The sequence below is a fragment of the Sebastes fasciatus genome, chromosome 3, assembly GCF_043250625.1.
Source record: "Sebastes fasciatus isolate fSebFas1 chromosome 3, fSebFas1.pri, whole genome shotgun sequence".
NCBI lineage: Eukaryota > Metazoa > Chordata > Actinopteri > Perciformes > Sebastidae > Sebastes > Sebastes fasciatus.
Genome location: NC_133797.1, coordinates 707,867 through 731,110, shown reverse-complemented (window position 1 = coordinate 731,110; position 23,244 = coordinate 707,867). Strand labels below are relative to the sequence as shown.

The 23,244-nt window shown below is 40.1% G+C and overlaps 1 protein-coding gene and 1 long non-coding RNA gene across 4 annotated transcripts; one reads left to right on the top strand and one right to left on the bottom strand.

The window, feature by feature from the left end:
* Window positions 1-4: 4 nt before the first annotated feature.
* Window positions 5-22,935, bottom strand: exosc9 (exosome component 9). 3 transcript variants are annotated; one of them, XM_074627584.1, is made up of 12 exons: window positions 22,762-22,934; window positions 22,420-22,514; window positions 19,216-19,335; window positions 13,710-13,812; window positions 13,456-13,593; window positions 9,563-9,645; window positions 7,459-7,591; window positions 7,130-7,218; window positions 5,886-6,032; window positions 5,579-5,766; window positions 611-693; window positions 5-511 (listed from the first exon to the last, which is right to left on the bottom strand). In XM_074627584.1, exons 1-11 carry the CDS (start codon window positions 22,825-22,827, stop codon window positions 611-613), a joined length of 1,245 nt encoding a protein of 414 aa, XP_074483685.1. In that variant the 5' UTR covers window positions 22,828-22,934; the 3' UTR covers window positions 5-511. The 3 variants fall into 3 exon arrangements, with proteins under 3 accessions (XP_074483685.1, XP_074483667.1, XP_074483676.1); XM_074627566.1 differs by having other exon boundaries at window positions 615-693; XM_074627575.1 differs by lacking the exons at window positions 5-511; window positions 611-693 and adding an exon at window positions 2,272-3,565 and having other exon boundaries at window positions 22,762-22,935.
* On the top strand, window positions 19,981-20,657 carry LOC141765250 (uncharacterized). Its single transcript, XR_012593420.1, has 2 exons — window positions 19,981-20,134; window positions 20,239-20,657. It is a non-coding gene; the product is annotated as an uncharacterized LOC141765250 (long non-coding RNA).
* Window positions 22,936-23,244: the final 309 nt, after the last annotated feature.

The following is a 23,244-nucleotide window of genomic DNA, read 5'->3' as shown; positions in this document are numbered from 1 at the left end:
TAAATTAAGATCAACAATTTTTCTTTTTTATTTCAACTCACAATCAGCACCACAGATCTCAAATTCCGTACAAAACACATCACTACATAAATGAAAAAAGTCCTCTAAACATCCAAGGGTGATTGAGAATGTTTTTTAAGCCTACCTACCAAAAACCTTTTAAAGCCTTTCATTGTTCAAAATAATTTTCTATACATTTGAAAGCGCCGTCTGTTTCTAAATCGATCTAAATGGCTACAAACAAGAAGTAAACTTCATGTTCTCAGAGTAAGAATCCAACACTTGGAAGTGTTTCTGTACTGTATTTGATCCCAATTCTCAGCTATAGCAGGTAGGACTCATTTTAGCCAGACACAGGAGTCTTTATTATGAAGAGGTGCTGCAGTGTCTGGCACTGTTGTAGATATTCAGATCACTGACTGCAGCCAGCTTAAGTGGATCCTTCTTTCATTTCTTCTATCTTTTCTTTGATGTTGCCGCCCCCTTCTGGTGGGAACTGGTTCCTGTATTTCTGAGAGCAAGAAAAGGGATGTTAATTAAAAAACAACATACATGCACCTTCTCAGCTGCTAACTGCATCTCTTATGCATCGAAAAGAAAATGGGCACACCTACTTAGGAGCTTTGTCTGGTGTCTCTGGATGAAGTATGACCACCTCCTCCTCTTCGCTGTCCGATATCTCAACCACATCTCCTGTAAGTCAAAACAAATTTCCAATTTATGTTTTCAAGTTCAAAATAAAACATACTCACAGAATAATCATTTATTACCCAAGGTTACATCAAATTTCAATGTGTTTGGGCATGTCAGCGTGCTAGTTTGACATCTGATTCCTATATATTGCATCACTTTCAAACTACTTTTACAGACGTAGGCAAAGTTGTTGGTAACGTTCCGTTAAAGAGAGAAAAACCCACAATGGTCACTGAAATAACTTGAAACTGACAAAAGTAATAATAAATAAAAATGTACTGAAAATGAACTAATGAAAATCAGATATTGTTTTTGAATTGTGGTTCAACAGAATCATTTTAAAAAACAAACTAATGAAACTGGCCAGGACAAAAATGATGGTACCCCTAGAAAAGATGTAAAATAATGTGACCATAGGGACATATTAAACTAAGGTGTGTCCTGTAATTAGCATCACAGGTATCTTCAAACTTGTAATCAGTCAGTCTGCCTATTTAAAGGGTGAAAAGTAGTCACTCTGCTGTTTGGCATCATGGTGTGTACCGCACTGAACATGGACCACAGAAAGCTAAGGAGAGAGTTGTCTCAGGAGATCAGAAAAAACATTATAGACCTTCATGTTAAAGGTAAAGGCTATAAGACCATCTCCAAGCAGCTTGATGTTCCTGTGACTACAGCTGCACATATTATTCAGAAGTTTAAGGTCCACGGGACTGTAGCCTACCTCCCTGGACGTGGCCGCAAGGGGAAAATTGATGACATATTGAAGAGACGGATAATACGAATGGTAACCAAAGAGCCCAGAACAACTTCCAAAGAGATTAGAGGTGAACTCCAAGGTCAAGGTACATCAGTGTCAGATCGCACCATCCGTCACTGTTTGAGCCAAAGTGGACTTAATGGAAGACGACCCAGGAGGACACCAAATCATAAAAAAGCGAGACTGGAATTTTCCAAAATGCATATTGACAAGCCACAAAGCTTCTGGGAGAATGTCCTTTGGACAGATGAGACAAAACTGGAGCTTTTTGGCAAGTCACATCAGCTCTATGTTCACAGACGCAAAAATGAAGCATACAAAGAAAAGAACACTGTACCTAATGTGAAACATGGAGGAGGCTCGGTTATGTTCTGGGGCTGCATCTGGCACAGGGTGTCTTGAATCTGTGCAGGGTGCAATGAAATCTCAAGACTATCAAGGCATTCTGGAGCGAAATGTGCTGCCCAGTGTCAGAAAGCTTGGTCTCAGTTGCAGGTCATGGGTCCTCAAACAGGATAATGACCCAAAACACAGCTAAAAACACCCAAGAATGGCTAAGAACAAAACATTGGACTATTCTGAAGTGGCCTTCTATGAGCCCTGATCTAAATCCTATTGAACATCTGTGGAAGGAGCTGAAACATGCAGTCTGGAGAAGGCACCCTTCAAACCTGAGACAGCTGGAGCAGTTTGCTGTCGACAGGTGCAGAAGTCTCATTGAGAGTTACAGAAATCACTTGATTGCAGTGATCAAAAGGTTGTGCAACTAAATATTAAGTTAATGTTACCATCATTTTTGTCTAGGCCAGTTTCATTAGTTTGTTTTTTTAAATGATTCTGCTGAACCATAATTCAAAAACAATATCTGATTTTCATTAGTTAATTTTCAGTGAATTTTTATTTATTATTACTTTTGTCAGTTTCAAGTTATTTCAGTGACCATTGTGGGTTTTTCTCTCTTTAACGGAACGTTACCAACAACTTTGCCTACGTCTGTATGTGTTGATGCTCTATTCTTGTCTGTCTCTTTAGAAACAGAAATCATACCTAAACTAGAATGGCACTCAGGGTCACGTGATGCAGTCATCGTGAGGAGTTGTTTTTCGCTGACCTTCCGTCACCACCAGATACAATTTAAAGTTACTTTTTGACTCTGCCTGAACTTGCTAAAGGTGGCTATCTATATACGAACATGTCCGCTCTTGATCCAAATCAAGTTCAACGTGATGCCGTGGCCAGAACTCGCTCAGAACTGAGGAAACTCCAGACCACTAGCACGGAGGCCACAGCTAACGTCATGGCTCCCCAAACTACTGGGTTTGCAAACCAAACGAGGGACAATTAAAATTCGATAGAGCTCGCAGATCTCTCGGCCCTCTGAAGGAAGAGTATACAAGACCGGTGATCATCAAGCTGCACAATTTCTGCGACAAACAAAGGATCATGGCTGCAGTCAAGGAAAAAGGCAACGGAAACTAAATCTACATTCCGCAGGACCTGTCGGCCCAGGTGAGGCTCATTAATAAAACATTAGACGGCTGTTGAATATTATCCAATTTACTGACCATTTCAAAAAGAAAGCACTCGCCATTTCTTTAGGTGCCGAAAAGGCGTTCGATAGAGTTGAGTGGCATTATCTATATGACGTCCTTGAGAGGTTTGGTCTGGGGGGGGATTTCCATAAATGGATCCAAACTATTTACCACTCCCCTACGGCCTGTATCATAACTAATGGTCTACGCTCAGGCTCCTTCCCTTTGGAAAGGTCTACACGCCAGGGCAGCCCTCTAAGCCCTCTGCTCTTCGCCATCGCTCTCGAGCCGTTAGCAGAAGCCATTAGATGCCATGGGGATGTGAGGGGTATAGCTTCACAAAATTGCGTTATATGAAGATATACGATATATATGATATAAAGACTGAGACAAAGGTTTCGTTCACTGCAGTTGCCTAAAGAAAAAGGTGGTTTAGCAGTACCCAACATGCTCTTTTACAACTGGGCCTGTCACATTCGTACTCTTTGGACTCGGTTACACTCATATCTTAGGCTCGAAACTTGTATAGACTCTTGGGTTTGCTTTACTGAGTCCCTGCGGAGCTTGGTGACATGTAGACCTGAAAAAATTAAAATGAACATTAATAGAGTTGATAATCAAAGGGTTATTCTTAAAGTGTGGCGGAAGATCTCTGAATACTAAGACGAGTTGTCAAATCCATGCTGTCTCCCATCTGTAATAATCAGGAGTTTCTACTGGGCTTGAGGCTTTCTTTATTTCACTCATGTGATAGGGGACATGTTTGAGGATAACACCTTGATGTCCTTTCAGCAGCTTCAAGACAAATTTAATCTCCCTAAAGAGCACTTTTTTGCTTATTTGCAATTTAGGCATTTTGTTAAATCACTTGTAAAGCCTACAGAGGACATCTCCATCTACAGCGAGGCAGAAAAGTTTATCCGTGAGCAAAAGGGCTTAAATCATGGAATATGCCTTTTCTATTCTGTACTTTACTCTCATGATAAATATGACACGACCACATTGCCATGAATACAATGAAGAAGCCTGGAAGGAGGCAGTGCACCTGGTGCAATCAACCTTCACTTGCAACAGGCTTGCGGACATTCAATATAAAATATTACATAGGCTCCATATAGCCCGTTACCCTCCACAAAATATCTAGAACCATCTCTCCCATTTGCGGTAAGTGTAACACAGACCTTGGGTCTCATTTCCATTACTTTTGGGGGTGCAATCGGATTGCTAGATACTGGAATCACATAGCCTGTGAACTGAGCGGGATCTTTAAGACTACAATAAGAAAGGATCCAGGGTTATTTTCACTGGGTTTGCCCTCTAAAAGAAGTTTCTCTCTCGAGCAATCATTACAAATTGCTGGACAAATTTCTGCTCCTTGCTCGTAAATGCATCCTGCTAAAATGGGTTAAAGACACCCAACCCACGGTAACATTCTGGTACAGGGAGATCTTCAACGTACTGCCACATGAAAGGATGAGTGCGGTCCTTAGGGGTAATGAGGGCTCATTTATTAAGATCTGGAACACTGTCCTGGACTATCTACCATCAGAGCTCAAACACACTCCGTTGAAAGGCCAGTAGCCTTCAGGGTGGAAGCAAATTATGCCTAGTGCCACGTAAAACATAAAAGATATTTCTATGATCACCCTTTTCCATTCATGAGAGTCTGAGGACAATATACTTTACTCTATGAGATATTATCTGCTATTTCTATTGTTGTCTTTTCTTTTATATTTATTTTTAGTCACATTTAACCACTATGTTATTTTATGTCAAATGTCCTTTCTCATCTGTTTTTATAATTCATTTATTGGATTTGGGGGAGGGGGGTGGGGGGGGGGTTCTGACTGTATTTAATAACTGTTGAACATAACATTGCTGTGAGCCTTCTGTTCTGAAAATAATAAAAACATGTTGAAAAAAAAAGAATGGCACTCCGAGAGCGCAGACCTCCGCCAAGCTGCCCGAGTACAATTCCCCCCCTCTCCGTGCAGCTAGCACCATCATTCACGTACATTTTTGTTTATGTTGAGATCAGCTGTACGTAGCGGAGCATCGTAAAACACTTCATTCAAACTGGACAGAAACAAACTAAATCTCACCTAAACCGTTGCCGTTACTCTTTCCAACAATCACCAAGTGTGCTTTGGTCCAACTCAGCTGGAATTTCACAGAGTTTAATGTGAAAAAACGCTGAATCTACAGGTGTGTCCCCCCTCCCTCAACCCCCCCGCTCTCTCTCTGCAGGCAGAAGGAAAGAGGCAGGGTGATGCGCCATGAACGCGTCATCAGTCACACTGAGCATGTCTTAAAGCCTGTGTTGTTAATGCACAGGGTGACCGGAGTTATTAAAAAAAAATTCCCGAAGCCAGATCACTACCAAAATCTAATGGATTGTTCATTGTGCCATACCCCACCCCTCCAAAGTATTTCATTCAAATCCATCACAGACTTTTGGAGTAATCCTAACCAACTAACCAACTAACCAACTAACCAACAAACCAACAAACCAACAGACCAACGCCGGTGAAAACAGAACCTCCTTCCTAGGCCTTTGGCCTTGGCGGAGGTAATAACTTTTAATTGAAAATACCTCCTCTGCTCTCCTCCTTTTCATGCTGTTCCTCTTCCATCTTTGTTACTATTTCCTCCTGTTCTTCACCACTGTTGTTATTTTCTTCTCCTTCTTCTACTTCATCATCCTCCTCCAGTACCCAGGTGTTCTGCAGCCCCTGACCTACCTGACCAACACCTGGGACGGGCACCACTGGGGAGGGCACCCTGGTATGTATGGTTAAGGAGCCACAGGGGATATAATATGGCAAAGTGACAGACAGAAAAGGTAAAAAGGCACATTCTCCTGGTAGATACTGCTGTTATTGGGGCTCTGTAAAGAATACGTCTTAGGTGGCGCCTCGGCTTTCTGGACGATGTCATTGGCTCTATCCGTCACATCCGTCATCTCCACTGAGGTCTCCTCCATTTTCAGCGCTGTGATTCGCTCCTGTGGCATAGACTCCGCAAAACCACACCTACCACCTGCCTTCCTGGAATGTGTAAAAGTACAGTTTGTGAATATCTTCTAATGACAACAGTTAAAATAGTAGGGGCTGGGAAAAAAATCAATTCACCTATTTATCGCGATTTCTTTTTACGATTTTGAAATAGATTTTTGAATGCCAGAATGGATATATTAGCTTCATTTGAGTCTATGAGAAGGTAGAAGGAAGTTACCGCTTTAATTGTTGTAGTCTAAGTAATGGAACATCGGTAGAGGGCATGCGTGGATACGACCTGCACCCTCACATGTTAAATCCAGCGTGGTAAACACTACACATCCAGTAAAGGATGGAAACACTTTGGGTTTCACACATTGACAGGAAAAGCAGAGCTAGACATCACGGCTGAAGCTGCATGCTAACTCTGTCACGGACAGGAAACGTTATCGTACTGCAGTAACGTGCGGTCAAACCAGCCGCCACTCTCATCTCCGCGGTTCCATTTAACATAAATGTCAGTATATGGGTGCTCTACAGTTGTAGTGTCGGCCCATCCCGGAGATGACGGCTGGTGTGACCTAGTGACGGACTTGACGAAGTTAGCGGAAGTATACAGTACATGTGTGACTATGTCAGGTTTTCAAAATAAGGTGTTAACAAAGGGAACTGTATAAACAAAATACATCTATGGAAATAAGATTAATTGGATTATATTCACCAGAAGTATAAAATATTACATGTCCCTTATAAGTTAAAAATATAATACCAAAAATGTAATAAAAATGTCTGACACATGACTGATATACTTGACTTCAGGAAATCTCTGACTACATAAATGCTTAAAATCAAACATTTTTACTGTATAAATTTTGATATTTTCCAAAGTAAAAGCCCCTATAAGTGTATGATTCAACTTTTCCCAATGGTCTAGTGTTAAAAAAGTTTTAAAAAAAAATCACAATAAATTGTAATATCGAATCGCAATACTTAAAAATTCAAATACATATTGACTTGGCACCCAAGTATCGTGATAGTATAGAATGGGGAGATAGGTGAATTGTCCCAGCCCTATAAAATAGCGGTCAACAATATGTCCACTTCCACAGCTTAATACTGAAGTGTGATTATGTGATGTCACTGCTCACCTTGCTTTCTTGTCGTTCTCCAGAGCTTTGCTGATGAGTTCTGTGATTTCAGACACTTTGACGCTGGCAATTTTACTGCATCTCATAACCTTCAACACCACACACACAAAATAAATTGGTGTTAACAGTTTAGTATTTTTCTCATGTGAATAGGTTTTTTTTTTATACACTTGACTTGTGTTCATGTTTTTTCTTTTGTGTGTTTTAGAGAGCAGCTCTTCCAGCAAATATGGACATTTGTGAAGCTCTACACTGAAGTAAGTGACATTAAAATAATTGATCTTTATGGCTGCCAAACTAAAAGCAGCGGTGCCGCACTCTCCGTTCACCTGCTCTTTCAGCAACATGATGCCCCCGCTGGACTGGATGGAGCAGATTTCTCTGTGTTTGTTCATGGCGATCATCAGCAGGCCGTCCATCACCCGCTCCTCCCGTTCACACGGGTCCACCAGCAGGTAGGTTCTGCAGAGTCAACAGGAAGCAGAGAAGAAGAAAGCTTGGCATGAGGAAGGATACTGTTTATCCAAACTTTCCTGTTTGCTGCTGCCTTTAAGTAAACCAGATAATGATCTTATACTGCACTAGAGCTTTTACTCTTTTGTGTTATATTCTATTTTAGCTTCTATCCTAGCTTTTATTTTTAGCTTGATTTTATTTTCTAATCTTTAATGTTTTTATGTTTTTATAACTGTTTTAATTATGTCTTAATGTTCTTTTGCACTTCGTCGCAATGTTCTTGAATGTTTATGTAAAGCACTTTGAATTGCCCTGTTCCTGAAATGTGCTATACAAATAAAGCTGCCTTGCCTTGCTGAGCTTCAATTACACTACTAGATACTTGTATTATATTAATAATATAATTTTTTTGTAGTATACACTCAGTTGCCAGTTTATTAGGTACACCTTGCTAAAACTAAAGCAGTCTATTGCAACAGTCCTGCAGTAAATCCTCCCCTCATGGAGCTCCTAATGTTTAGTTATTGTTGAAACCGGTGTCAACTATATGATTATTTTGGAGGATGTAGTTTGTGGTGCTGTTGAAATGTATTGTGTTCTACTGTCAGGTGTTTTTTTTATTTTGTCTACCTCATTTATATCAATGAGGATAGGCTAACAACTCCATCCTCCAAAATGACCATACAGTTGAACTAACTAGGGCGCGTCCCTCAAATAAAAAGTCTTAAAGAGGACCTATTATGCTTATTTTCAGGTCCATACTTGTATTTTGGATTTTTACTAGAACATGTTTACATGCTTTAAAGTTAAAAAATACGCTTTATTTTCCTCACCCTCTGTCTGAAACTCTCTGTTTGAGCGCCTGCCCAGTTTGCTCTGATTGGTCAGTTGGCCCACTGTTGTTGTGATTGATCAACCGAACCAAACTCTTCGGACTCTGCTCCAGCTCTGCTCTAACTAGCTTTGTTTGAGGGCATGCCAAGCGATATGCGGTTATGCAAATGTATTACTTGGTGACATCACCACGTTACTGAAGAAAACTTCATTATCATAAAGTGGGCATGTCTGTAAAGGGGAGACTTCAAGCAAGGCATTTCAGGCAGTTCAGGAGCAGGGTTTCTGTGGGGGAGAGCAAGGCAAGTTTATACTTGCACGCGACACTGTGGCGTCGGCCTCCATAGATGGCGCACGAGCTACGACCATGCACAGAGGCGTTTATGCTCAGTGCGTTTTTTCGTTGCAGTATGCTCCGAAAACGCAGGGGGGGGTACAAATTCTCTGGATAAGCAAAAAGTCAACGAATATTACCAGAAGAACGTAACGTAAATAAAACGATGTACTTAAGAGCAGCTTTCACTGCTTTATTCTTTGGGAAGTCTGGTACCTGAAACCTGATGTGTATATAGAACTTTTTTCCTTGCAGGGGAATTTTAATATTCTATGAAACCTTTTTTTAGCTTTCACAAAGCGATTTCTCATATTCTTGCACAGCCTGTGATAGAAAGCCTCTTCTTTCTCCACTGTGTTACCCATTTCTTTCCAAGTATTTAATGTCATGTGACTGTCCCTGTGGTCTCCTAATGAACAGTTGGAGAGATGTCCGTACAGGTGAACCTGCTCGGCCAGTCTTCCCTCGAAGGCGTCCATGTTGAAATGAAAGGCGCAGCGCAAGCAGTCGGCGAGTAGTAACCAAAAATCAGAGGTAGTCAACAAACTGCCGCAACAACTTGCGGAGCCTTCGCACAGAACATGTAAGCCATGATGATGTAATTTTATGGCGCACCAGCTTCACTACGACGACCCACCTTAACTCCCTTTGATGTGGACTTTGTAACTTTGAAGACCTTTTACATGCACAAAAAACTATAGAACGCACTAAAGGAAAGGGAAAAACACAAAAGCATATAGGTCCTCTTTAACATTTTGGTACTTTGCACAGAAAATTATTCTGTCTTGTATTCAAATTTGGTGCCTTACCCTTGTTGGAAGAAGGAGAAGCTGACACTGATGGGCATGTGGTAGATGCTCAGAGGAATAGGGTCTCTCTCCTCTGGACTGTACTAAGGGAGCACAGGAATACATACTAAATTACAACCAACACAAGTATAAAAGAAATTAAAACCGTTTTGACATGAGTGACAAACTAAAACAGAACTGTGAGGTGTTTTTGTTTTGACAATAAAAAGATGCGTTGACTTGTGGTCACTGGAAGCAAAGCAGGAAAGTACCACAAAGTCCAGCAAACCATGTGGGCTTCATTGATAATTGGAACTCTTTCTGGGGGACTCTTGGTCTGATTAGGAGAGACGGCATTCATCCTACTTTGGATGGTGTGACTCTCTTATCCAGAAATCTGACCAAGATTGTTATTGGACCAAATCCATGACAAACCAGAGGTCATTCCAGGACGCAGAGCTGTAGTCTTACACACTTCTCTGAGCTTCCACTACAGCAGTTACCCACCCGTAGCTTAACCCCAAACCTAACTGAGACTGTGTCTGCCCCACCTAAATTAATTAAATCAAAAGTAAACAGAAGAGGAGTCAAACATAATAATCTAATAAAATCTAACACTAGCACTGCAATAAAGCAACAAAACAGGAGAATTAAATGTGGACTCTTAAATATCAGATCTCTGTCATCTAAAGCTCTACTAGTAAATGATTTAATATCAGATAATCACATTGATTTATTTTGTCTTACTGAAACCTGGCTGTGTCAGGAAGAATATGTCAGCCTAAACGAATCCACTCCCCCGAGTCATATTAATACTCCTCGAGACACCGGCCGAGGAGGTGGAGTTGCAGCCATCTTCGACTCAAGCCTATTAATAAACCCTAAAACTAAACTAAATTATAACTCATTTGAGAGCCTTGTTCTTAGTCTTTCACACCCAACCTGGAAAACACTACAGACAATTCTCTGTTATAGTGTACCGCGCTCCAGGCCCATATTCTGAATTTCTATCTGAATTCTCAGAGTTTCTATCAAGCCTAGTCCTGAAAACAGATAAAGTCATTATAGTAGGTGATTTTAATATTCATGTGGACGTTGATAATGATAGCCTCAGTACTGCGTTTATCTCTTTATTAGATTCAATTGGTTTCTCACAGAACGTGCATAAACCCACTCACCGCTTTAACCACACCCTCGACCTTGTTATGTCATAATGCGGTTGAAATTGAACATTTTTCCACAGAACTCTCTTTTATCAGACATTATTTAATCACTTTTGAATTCTTATTACTAGACTATACACACCATCAGATAAAAGTGTGTACACTAGATGTCTATCCGATAGTGTTGTAGCTAAATTTAAGGAAGTGATTCCATCAGCATTAAATTCAATACCATGTCTCAATATAACAGAGGGCTCCTATGCTAACTTTAGCCCCACCCAAATTGATCATCTTGTAGATATTTGCACTATGGGCATCTCTCTCTCTCTCTCTCTCTCTCTCTCTCTCTCTAATTAAAAAGCCCACTCTTGATCCAGAGGTCCTAGCCAACCTATATCTAACCTTCCCTTTACCTCCAATATCCTCGAGAAAGCAGTTGCCAGTCAGCTGTGTGACTTTCTACAGAACAATCATTTATTGGAGGATTATCAGTCAGGATTTAGAGTGCACCATAGCACAGAGACAGCACTAGTGAAAATTACAAATGACCTTCTAATGGTATCGGACAAAGGACTTGTCTCTGTACTTGTCTTGTTAGATCTTAGTGCTGCTTTCGACACCATTGACCATCACATCCTATTACAAAGACTGGAACATTTAATTGACATTAAAGGAACTGCACTAAGTTGGTTCAAGTCCTATTTATCAGATCGATCTCAGTTTGTACATGTTAACGATGAGTCCTCCATGCACGCCAAAGTTAGTCACGGAGTTCCACAGGGTTCTGTACTTGGACCAATTCTATTTACCTTATATATGCTTCCCTTAGGCAATGTTATTAGAAAACACTCCATAAACTTTCATTGTTATGCAGATGATACCCAATTATATCTATCAATCAAGCCAGACGAAACAAACCAGTTAACTAAACTTCAAGCATGCCTTAAGGACATAAAAACCTGGATGACCTGCAATTTCCTGATGTTAAACTCAGACAAAACTGAAGTTATTGTATTTGGCCCTGAGCGCCTCCGAAACAAATTATCTAATGATATAGTTACTCTAGATGGCATTGCCTGGCCTCCAGCACCACCGTAAGGAATCTGGGAGCTATCTTCGATCAGGATATGTCCTTTAACTCTCACATAAAACAAACCTCAAGGACTGCCTTCTTTCATCTACGTAACATTGCGAAGATCAGACACATCCTGTGTCAAAATGATGCAGAAAAATTTGTCCATGCATTTGTTACCTCTAGACTCGATTACTGCAACTCCTTATTATCAGGCTGCTCCAATAAGTCTCTTAAGACTCTCCAGTTGATACAGAATGCTGCAGCACGTGTACTGACAAGAACTAGAAAAAGAGATCATATTACTCCTGTATTAGCTTCTCTACACTGGCTGCCTGTAAAATCCAGAATATAATTTAAAATCGTCCTCCTCACCTACAAAGCGCTAAACGGTCAGGCCCCATCATATCTTAAAGAGCTCATAGTCCCCTACTACTCCTCTAGAGCACTGCGCTCCCCGAATGCAGGGTTACTTGAGGTTCCTAGAGTCTCCAAAAGTAGAATGGGAGCGAGAGCCTTCAGCTATCAAGCTCCTCTTCTGTGGAACCAGCTCCCAGTTTCAGTCCGGGAGGCAGACATCGTCTCTACATTTAAGAGTAGGCTAAAGACTTTCCTCTTTGATAACGCTTATACTTAAGCTACTATAGGCCTAGACTGCCGGGGGACTTCCTACGACACACTGAGCTCCTCTCTCCTTCTGTATATACTCATGTCCCACTCATTGTTACTAGCTTCATTCCTCACCGGGAGTCCTTGTGCCTCCTTGTCTCGCAGCTAACCGTGGAGCGGGGTCACACCTGGAGCGAGGTTATACCTGGAGCGGGGTCACTCCTGGAGCAAGGTTATACCTGGAGCAGGGGTACATTTGGAGCGGGGTTTCACCTGGATCTGGATGTCTCCGGTATTGTGGCTGCATCTGCTACCGCGTCCGGTGCCTGCTTGACACCAACTGCTACCATCATTAATTAATTCCGTCTGTACGAGGGACTACCAAGGCTAACGAGGGACTACCAACACTTAGTGACAAAGTGGCAGCCTGGAGAATGTCACTTCTCGGTCACTGCCAAAGATATCAAGAACTCCCAGCAAGCGTGCTGATGCTGTGGGAACCAATGCACGGGCATCGATCACAGGGACGTCCCACACCAACACACATGGACGTACTGAGGAGAGATGCTGGACAGCTAGCCAGATGTATGGTGGACTGAGACAGCTGTAAGCTCCGCTTGATCTCACTCACTCTCTCTCCATCCATCCATCCATCCATCCATCCATCTATCTATCCATCTATCTATCTATCTATCTATCTATCTATCTATCTATCTATCTATCTATCTATCTATCCCCCCAGCCGGTCTCAGCAGATGGCCGCCCACCCTGAGCCCGGTTCTGCTCCAGGTTTCTTCCCAGTAATCGGGGAGTTTTTCCTGCCCACAGTGCGCTTGGTGGATACTGTTGGGTCTCTAAACTATGGTGTACGGTCATAGACCTGCTCTATATATAAAGCGTCTTGAGATAACTTCTGTTGTGATTTGACGCTATACAAAAATAAATTGAATTGAATTGAATAATATCCCCTGTGAGTATTCAAATAACGGAGCAGTTTGGTGTTTGTTGGGCTTTTCCCAGTAGATACAGTGAAGCAGAGACACCGTCTGCTGCGTCGGGTGCTGACTCACCACTGTGACTTCATCTCCCTGGATGCCGACATCAGGACGTCTGAAGTGGCACAGAGCGGTGATGGCAGCAATGCTGGCAGCATCCATCAGGTTACCATCATGATTCAACATGTGGACATCCACTCTGATCTGCCACACCTGAAAACGCACACGCACATGCACACTAAGGTTCTTTTCACTTTTTTTCATATGCGTGTGTGTGTGTGTGTGTGTGTGTGTGTGTGTGTGTGTGTGTGTGTGTGTGTGTGTTTTACCTTTTCTCCAGACACCACACACAAGGACTCAGTATCAATGCACTTGGAGTTCCTCAAGCATCTCTCCAGCTGTCTGTTCAGCTTCACTGACAACTCAGACTGTCTGGAGAGAAAGTAAACCCCACAGGTGATTTACACTCTCTGCACACTCTCTGCACAAACAGCTGGACTAAATGAACCATGTTTCAGATACAGTTCTAGTCTAATATGTCCCTTAACTCCGTCATTTTTAGATGTGACAAGTAGGGCTGTGTATTGGCAAGAAACAGGCGATACGATACATATCATGATACAGGGGTAACGATTCAATATATCGCGATATATTGCGATACTGTAAGCAAGGCTATATATTAAGATTTTTTTAAAGTTAATTTTAGGAAATCTGTTATTTTTGCCTATTCGAAAATGGTTTGTTTCTGGTGTGTTCTTTTTTTTTTCTTTTTTATTTAAGGTTAAAGGAATACATACACATACTTGTAAAAGGGACATACAGAGAGCAACAACATATATAAAACAAACAAAAAGAATCATAAAAATAGAAACAGTAAATAAAAGTACTACCCGTTGTAATAGTACAGTGTCAAGAGATAAGTTCATATTCATATACATACATATTCATATACATACAACCAACCTCATATATAGATATATATACATACAGTATATACATATGTCTATATCCACACGCGCATACATATAGATATCCACTTTAGACATATTCGCTTACACATTTATCTATTCTACTTTACAGACAAAAAAAAGGACATTTACATCCCTTTAGTTGACCTTTATCAACATTATTTATTTATTAATTTTGTTTAACTCCAATCCTCACCCTGACTCAAAATATCCCACCCACGCTCAAAAATGATATTCTGTTCTTTATTTCTATTAACATCCTTCTCAAGAACCCACTGATGTTTCAAAAACATTTTGAAACATTCAGTGTTTAACTGCTGTCTTTTTATAGCTTTAAATATAAAGGATTTCCCCATCATCATCATCATGATGATGTTTTTTCAGGTCTTTTCCTTCTTCATCATCCCTTAAATCACCAAACATAATAGATAAAGGACAACTATCGAAATTTGATTTGTAGACTGAGATCCACTTTTCAACTTTAATCCAAAATAATGCAACTTCCTTACAATACCAAAATAAATGAATGTCTGACTCCTCTTCCTCCTCACAGAATCTACAGAAGTCACATTGTTGGATGCCCCATTTTTTTAGCATTCTCTTAGTAGGCAAGAATTTGTAGATTAGTTTTTGTTGTAAAGTTCTAATGGAGACATCAAAAGAAGTTGTGTAAATACATGTAAATACTTTCCTCCATGGGATACATTTGTCTAACAAATCCTCCCATTTTGACTGGATAGCTACTGGTGCAGCAGACATGTTTTTAGATGCATGTATAACTGATATATTTTCTTGTTTATTTTTCTCTTATTCATCCATGTTGTGTCCTTAATGTAGGGGCAACATGCCATTTGTTTTGTACATAATGATAGCTTCCTTTTCCAGATCTGAGGTATAGCTGCACATTACCGTATACTATTTTAAATTCATCATAAGACTTGATTTCGCCCCCACTATTCAAGAGGTCATTTATAAATAATATTCCTTTTTCAAACATTGATTCAATAAAGATAGGGTGATCATTAATCAAAATATTTCTATTGTACCACAACACTTGGCTCTGGATTTCATAACTTCACTCTGGTTGATGATATTGGTATTGAAACCAACTGACTATGGCCTCTTCCAAAAAGCCTGATAAGTATGGAAATGACTTTCTCTTTAATATAGTGAACTGAAAAGCAGTTAACTGGAGGTAAGGATAGAGTTCTTTGTGGAACAGAAGATGAGCAGACCTCAATAATTTTGCTGAAAACCACTGCGGATTTAAGATACATTTTGGTATAAGGGATGCTTTTAGTGCAAAGTTGAGTGCCTTAAGGTTTAACAATTTAAGTCCACCGTGTTTGTAATCATTATACAGATAAGCTCTTTTCATTTTGTCAGGCTTCCCACCCCATAAAAAATGTAACACATTTTGTTCATATTTTTTAAACAGCTCTTCTCCTGGGGAAGGTAATGACATGAGGATATAAACTGAGGAATCAAGTAATTTGTCAATGATATTTTTCCATATAAAGTTAAATTAATCATTCCCCACATTTTTTATTTTCTGCCGACTGTATGTAGCTTTCTATCAAAGTTTTCCTTCGTGATAAGTTCCATGTCTTTAGGGATATGTATACCAAGGACATCTATTGGGCCATCTGACCATTTTAGTGGCAGATTACTGAAAAGTTATTCAGCTCTTCAACTAATGCTGTAAATGATGCAACATTTGGTTGTATTTGAAAGTTTACATCGTCCACATACATTGAGATTTTTGATCCAAACCATTTTTTCTCAAACCTTCTATGTTGTTATTCATTCTTACTTTTTGGGCTAAGATTTCTATAGCTATAATAAATAGATACGCAGACAGTGGACATCCATGTTTCAATCCTCTATATTGCTTAATTGTTTCAGAAAAAAACCCATTGTTTATTATTTTACACTTTGGATGACTGCGATGGACTGGCGACCTGTCCAGGGTGTACCCTGCCTTCGCCCAATGTCGGCTGGGATCGGCTCCAGCCCCCCCCCGCGACCCCTAACGGGATAAGCGGTTGCAGATGGATGGATGGATGGATGGACTTTGGATTACTATACATTACTTTTATCCAACTAATAAAAGAATCTCCAAAGTTAAAATATTCTAAACATTTATAGATGAAATCTAAACGTACTTTATCAAAAGCTTTCTCAAAGTCAGCAAAAAAAAATGAAAGCAGGGGGTTTTGTTGAGTCATAATATTCAATTATTTCGATTACTTGTCTGATACTGTCACTGATAGATCGACCCTGTAAGAAGCCACACTGATCTGGGTGAATAATATTGGGCAGTACTATTTTTAATCTATTTGGAAGACATTTGGCTAATATTTTAGCATTGTTACATTGTAGTGTGATTGGCCTCCAATTCTTTAAAGTAGTGGGATCTTTATACCTTCCACCTGAATCTTGTTTTAATAATAGTGAGATTAAACCTTCCTGTTGAGTTTCTGTAAGTTGTTTTTTGCTATATGACCAGTTGAAGGTGTTCAGCAAAGGTGTTTTAACAGACTCATAGAAGGTTTGATAAAAGTCTACAGGTATGCCATCGGCTCCTGGACTTTTACCTTTTTCAAAAGGAGTTAATGGCTTGATGTAAGTCCCTCACAAGATTTTTTTCTTTCTCTGTTAACTTTACGGTATTATCGTCTTGAGAATTGGGGCTAGTATTTTGATGCAACAAATCCTCTGGTGGGCTCTGAAATGAGTACAATTTTGAAAAATAATTATGTTGTTCTAGCAAAATTTCCATTGGTTTTTTCAATAATTTTATTTTCTACTACAAGCTTCAAAACATTTTTCTTTACAGTGTTTTTATACTGCAGATTAAAAAAATATTTGGTGTGTTCTTTATACTATGACATTTATACTGCATGCAAAAAACTGCACGGTTTTGGCCCCAAACTGCATGTGATTATCATAAAGTGGGCATGTCTGTAAAGGGGAAACTTGTGGGTACCCATAGAACCCATTTACACACGTGTACAAAATTGTTGGTACCCTTCCGTTAAAGAAAGAAAAACCCACAATGGTCACTGAAATAACTTGAAACTGTAATAATATATAAATATTTACTGAAAATTAACTAATGAAAATCAGATATTGCTTTTGAATTGTGGTTCAACAGAATCATTTTAAAAAACAAACTAATGAAACTGGCCTGGACAAAAATGATGGTACCCTTAACTTAATATTTTGTTGCACAACCTTTTGAGGCAATGATTGCAATCAAGCGATTTCTGTAACTCTCAATGAGACTTCTGCACCTATCGACAGGTATTTTGGCCCACTCCTTGTGAGCAAACTGCTCCAGCTGTCTCAGGTTTGAAGGGTGCCTTCTCCAGACTGCATGTTTCAGCTCCTTCCACAGATGTTCAATAGGATTTAGATCAGGGTTCATAGAAGGCCACTTCAGAATAGTCCAATGTTTTGTTCTTAGCCATTCTTGGGTTTTTGTAGCTGTGTTTTGGGTCATTATCCTGTTTGAGGACCCATGACCTGCAACTGAGACCAAGCTTTCTGACACTGGGCAGCACATTTCGCTCCAGAATGCCTTGATAGTCTTGAGATTTCATTGCACCCTGCACAGATTCAAGACACCCTGTGCCAGATGCAGCCCCAGAACATAACCGAGCCTCCTCCATGTTTCACATTAGGTACAGTGTTCTTTTCTTTGTATGCTTCATTTTTGCGTCTGTGAACATAGAGCTGATGTGACTTGCCAAAAAGCTCCAGTTTTGTCTCATCTGTCCAAAGGACATTCTCCCAGAAGCTTTGTGGCTTGTCAATATGCATTTTGGCAAACTCCAGTCTCGCTTTTTTATGATTTGCATCCTCCTCGGTTGTCTTCCATTAAGTCCACTTTGGCTCAAACAGCGACGGATGGTGCGATCTGACACTGATGTACCTTGACCTTGGAGTTCACCTCTAATCTCTTTGGAAGTTGTTCTGGGCTCTTTGGTTACCATTCGTATTATCCGTCTCTTCAATTTGTCATCAATTTTCCTCTTGCGGCCACGTCCAGGGAGGTTGGCTACAGTCCCGTGGACCTTAAACTTCTGAATAATATGTGCAACTGTAGTCACAGGAACATCAAGCTGCTTGGAGATGGTCTTATAGCCTTTACCTTTAACATGAAGGTCTATCATTTTCTTTGTAATCTCCTGAGACAACTCTCTCCTCAGCTTTCTGTGGTCCATGTTCAGTGTGGTACACACCATGATACCAAACAGCACAGTGACTACTTTTGACCCTTTAAATAGGCAGACTGACTGATTACAAGTTTGAAGATACCTGTGATGCTATTTACAGGACACACCTTAGTTTAACATGTCCCTATGGTCAAATTATTTTCAATCTTTTCTAGGGGTACCATCATTTTTGTCCAGGACAGTTTCATTAGTTTTTTTTTTTTAAATGATTCTGTTGAACCACAATTCAAAAGCAATGTCTGATTTTCATTAGTTTATTTTCAGTAAATTTTTATTTATTATTACTTTTGTCAGTTTGAAGTTATTTCAGTGACCATTGTGGGTTTTTCTTTCTTTAACGGAAGGGTACCAACAATTTTGTCCACGTGTGTATATTCACATATCTTGAGGTCAGATACCGAGGGACCCCTTTGCGTAACTTTGGAGCGTTATTTAGCCTCCCTGTCGAGCCCGCTACAACCTCCGAATAGCAGCTGTCAGATTTTTAAGAGGTTAATTAAAAGTCGATAGTGTTTTGGAGAATCAATACAGTATTGCACAACATAATATCGCGATGTTTTCTTACACCCCTTGTGACAAGTAGAAAAAAAGTACATACAAACACAATCTCTTTTCCTTTTTCTCACCTGCCTTGTTGAAATGCTGGTGAGGCCATGGGTGACAGCTCGATGTTGAACATCATGATTCCCTCGTTTGGTCGATTCTCTTTAGGAGCCACCAGCTCACACGACACCTGGGCCATGACCCTGTAAAGTGCAGCACATTGATATTCCATTATCACAAAAAATATATAACTTAATGGTCTTAGTAAATCAAAAAAATCAATATGAATTCAGGTGCATTGCATGGGCAAGTGCCTGAATATAATATCATTGCCTTGAAGACAAGCCCATCCCATCCCTTTATTTCAATGTGTATTATAAAATCCCAAGATTTTCAAAGATACCACATTTGTCGTGCAGAATTCTAGGGTTAATGTTTATGAAATGATGCACCAGACATCTTGAATTGCCCACCTGATAGAATGGTGCAAATATATATCTTAAATACAGTATATGAAGCTGTCAAACTATACAGAAAAAAAGCATAACTTTAAAGGTCACATATTATGCTCATTTCCAGGTTCATAGATGTATTTTAATGTTGCACTAGAACATGTTTACATGCTGCAATGTTCAAAAAACCCTTTATTCTTCTCATACTGCAGCCTGAGTCTGCCTGCCTCAGAGCCTAATTCAGCCTCTGTCTGAAAACCACTGATTCACAGCCTGTCTCCTCCCACTCTGCTCTGATTGGTCAGCGTTTTCTGTCAATCAAACTTCCTCACAACAACAGCGTCACCCTCCCCCTCCCTCCCGGAGAAGCTCTGGAGAGAGAGACGAGTGGAGGGAGAGGCAGCTAGAATAGAGCTTATAAACCACTTTAAAGTTTATAAACCAGAAACTTCACCCAGCGCACGTTACCGGAGGAATCTGATCAGAAATCGGCGACACATGATGAACATCTGCGGTCCAGATTCCAGGTTTTCCTGACGGTTTCTCTCAGGTAAATAATACTATTTATAGCTCTGTTAGTTAACTCAGTGTTTACCTCATGCATCAACTCTGTAAACCGTAAACATACACTCTGTTTTACGTCTGTCTTTACAGATCCATCTGTGAGAAATGACCGACAGAATCATCCCAGAGGAGAGCAGACAGCTGAAAGCAGATGGGAGATACAGAGCTAACGGGTTAGCTACATGCTACCGCTATGAGACGGTGTGTAAACACAGCGACCATCAGGGTGGAAAATAGAAGATGTGAAACAGTAGTCAGTTCATTATTTCTGCTAAAAGATAAATGTATGGAAGATCAGAGTAATGGTATATTATTTACAATAGTAGCTGTCTCTGTGTTACCATGACTACAGACCACCGGAGCTTAGCTTACTGTAGTTTACCAGAGCTGAAGACTTTCTCCTGTACCATGTTAACATAACTAACTAACAGGTGAGATGATTACAAATGCTGTGAATAATTAATATTGTCATCTGTCAACTCAAATAAAGTTTGACTGTGAAACAGAAATGTGTTGTGTTGCTTACAAGTCACTATTTACTACCTGTACTCTGCTACATGCATGACATCAAATATATATAATATATAAATATCATCTGTTTAAACAGTGTAATTACATAAAGCCTTTGTGAAAGAACATGTTATATTTAGATGATGGGAGTACATGAAGCCTGTTCTGCTGGTTCTTGCAGACTTTGCTCAAGTTAGGTTGAGGAGGAGAGACAGTGACGCGCTGTGGGGCGGGGTCAGCTACTGAAGGTTCTCTCTGGTTCGACCAGGAAACCCTTACATGGCTTGCATTTCTCTAATGACGTCAGAAGAGAAGGGAAAAAAGCGATTTTTTTTTCTGCACCCATTTCCGGACAAACGGAGGAGGAGAAAAAGAGAGAGGATGGTCTTTTATGATACTATGGTGGCCTGTAGACACACTGGGGACAGATATTGATGTTTAAAAGACATGGAAAAGTGCATTTTGCATAATAGGTGACCTTTAGGGTTAAGTAAGAAAAATGTATGGGAAGATTTATGAGGAGGGTTTAAACATTAAACGGTGAGACCAGATAGAAAAAAAATACTTAAATGTCTTTTTGATAACATTTTTATTTAGACGAATATTCTTTAAAATATAATACATTCACGGAGCCTTTAGAATGGTTCTGAATAAAAGTATGGCTTTTCCTAAAAACAAATTGATAGCAAATTTTGGCGGGTCCAAAATGAATGTTTTGTTGATTTGTTGTTTTCTGATGTTCGATTCCCTCTTCTAAAAAGACTTGTGAGCCAATTGTATAACGACGTTGGTATGACGTGGTATCTCTGGGTCGTCAGTTAGGTTGCATCCGAAATTCCATACTAACATGCTATTTAGTACGCTAAAACAGTATGTGAAACCTTAGTATGAAACCAATAGTACGTGAATTGCATACTATTTTCAGTGAGATATTACAGTATGCAACGCTGGACACTACAGTAGCATAATATCCCACAATGCAATGCGGTACTGGCTCAGAGGGTAGAGCAGGTTGTCCACCAATCAGAAGGTCGGTGGTTGGATCCCCGGCTGCTCCGGTCACATGTCGATGTGTCCTTGAGCAAGACACTTAAACCCAAATTGCTCCTGAAGGCATAGCCATCGGTGTGTGAATGAGTATTTAGATTAGATCCTGATGGGGAAAGTTGGCACCTTAGCAGCCTCTGCCATCAGTGTATGAATGGGTGAATGCTGACATGTAGTGTAAAGAGCTTTGAGTGGTTGGAAGACTAGAAAAGCGCTGTATAAATGCAAGTCCATTTACCATTTAGTGGCAACAACAGCTCTGTAACATCAATAACGCTTCAATTTATCTGTAAGTATAAGATTTCACTTTGCTGGGTGTTATCATATAATTTCTAAAACAATTCAGAATTTGATTCTTACAAACCATCGTTGTGGGCACATGAGGTTGGCACGGGTTACCATGGTTACATGTCTCCAACTGGTAAGGAGGCTCTCAGAAAGTGACTACGTAAATTACAGTTCAGTGCGTCTGAAAAGATATATACTACTGTTTATTCACACAAAAGTATGTTAGTACACATATTGGGTATGTAGTGCATAGTGTGCGATTTTGGACGAAGCCCTTGTGAGCTAATAGTATAATGACGTTGGTATCATAAGTGTTTGGCAAGGACTTGTTGTTAAGTAAATGCAATGGAACGGGGAGGGAAAATGTGACATCTAGTGGCTGAAGGTTATCAATAGCACCTTTAACGCATATCTGGCCAGTTTCACCTGGTTTTTCCTAGATCCACAAAGCAGCATCCATAGTCAGTCCCAAATGTGATCTTCAACTTTCTGTAGTCGTAGGTCTGTCTTCCATCCAGGCGCTGCAGGGAGAGGACAGGACCATAGGATAAACTTTCACTTTAAAATTCATGAATCAAACTCATTGAAATATTTCCATTTCCAATTACTGGAGACTGACTTAGTGAACTGTAGTGTTTGATAATAGTCCATCTTCCGTTTATTTGATGAATTACTGAGAAATATTCTTCATTCTGCATCAGTTACAGTATTTTTGTCGAACATCTTTAGAGTCAGTGCAGTGGACACAATGTTCAGAAACCAGCTCACCTTTTTCTCTTCGATCGCTTTGAGCAAGAAATCCCGCTCACAGTTAGACAACGGCGAGTCCTTCATTCTGCGGGTTTATAAGTGGCTACAGTTAGATTTCAATCATTGAACTGCACTGCCACCGCTCCGACAAGCATGTGGCATCAATATTTCCTGAACTCTACCCTGGAAGTGCATACGACATGCCATAGTAAAGGTGGGGGGGAAAATAATTTTCTTTATCTTACTTGTTTAAAATGATTTTGAAATGGTTATTATGTTAGCATGTTTGTGTTTATTTATTATGAACTAGATCTTGGTTCGTACTATGCCCGCGGAATATTTGTAGTAGAATATATTGAAAGTGAGCTTTTACTTTGAAAGGCCGCTGCAGGGCGAATTTGTGATGCCTTAATGTGCTCCTCGTGAAATAGTTGTTTGGGGTTTTCAAAGTTGTATTGACAGCAAGTATCCTACCATGCTGGAATTTTGAAACATGAATGC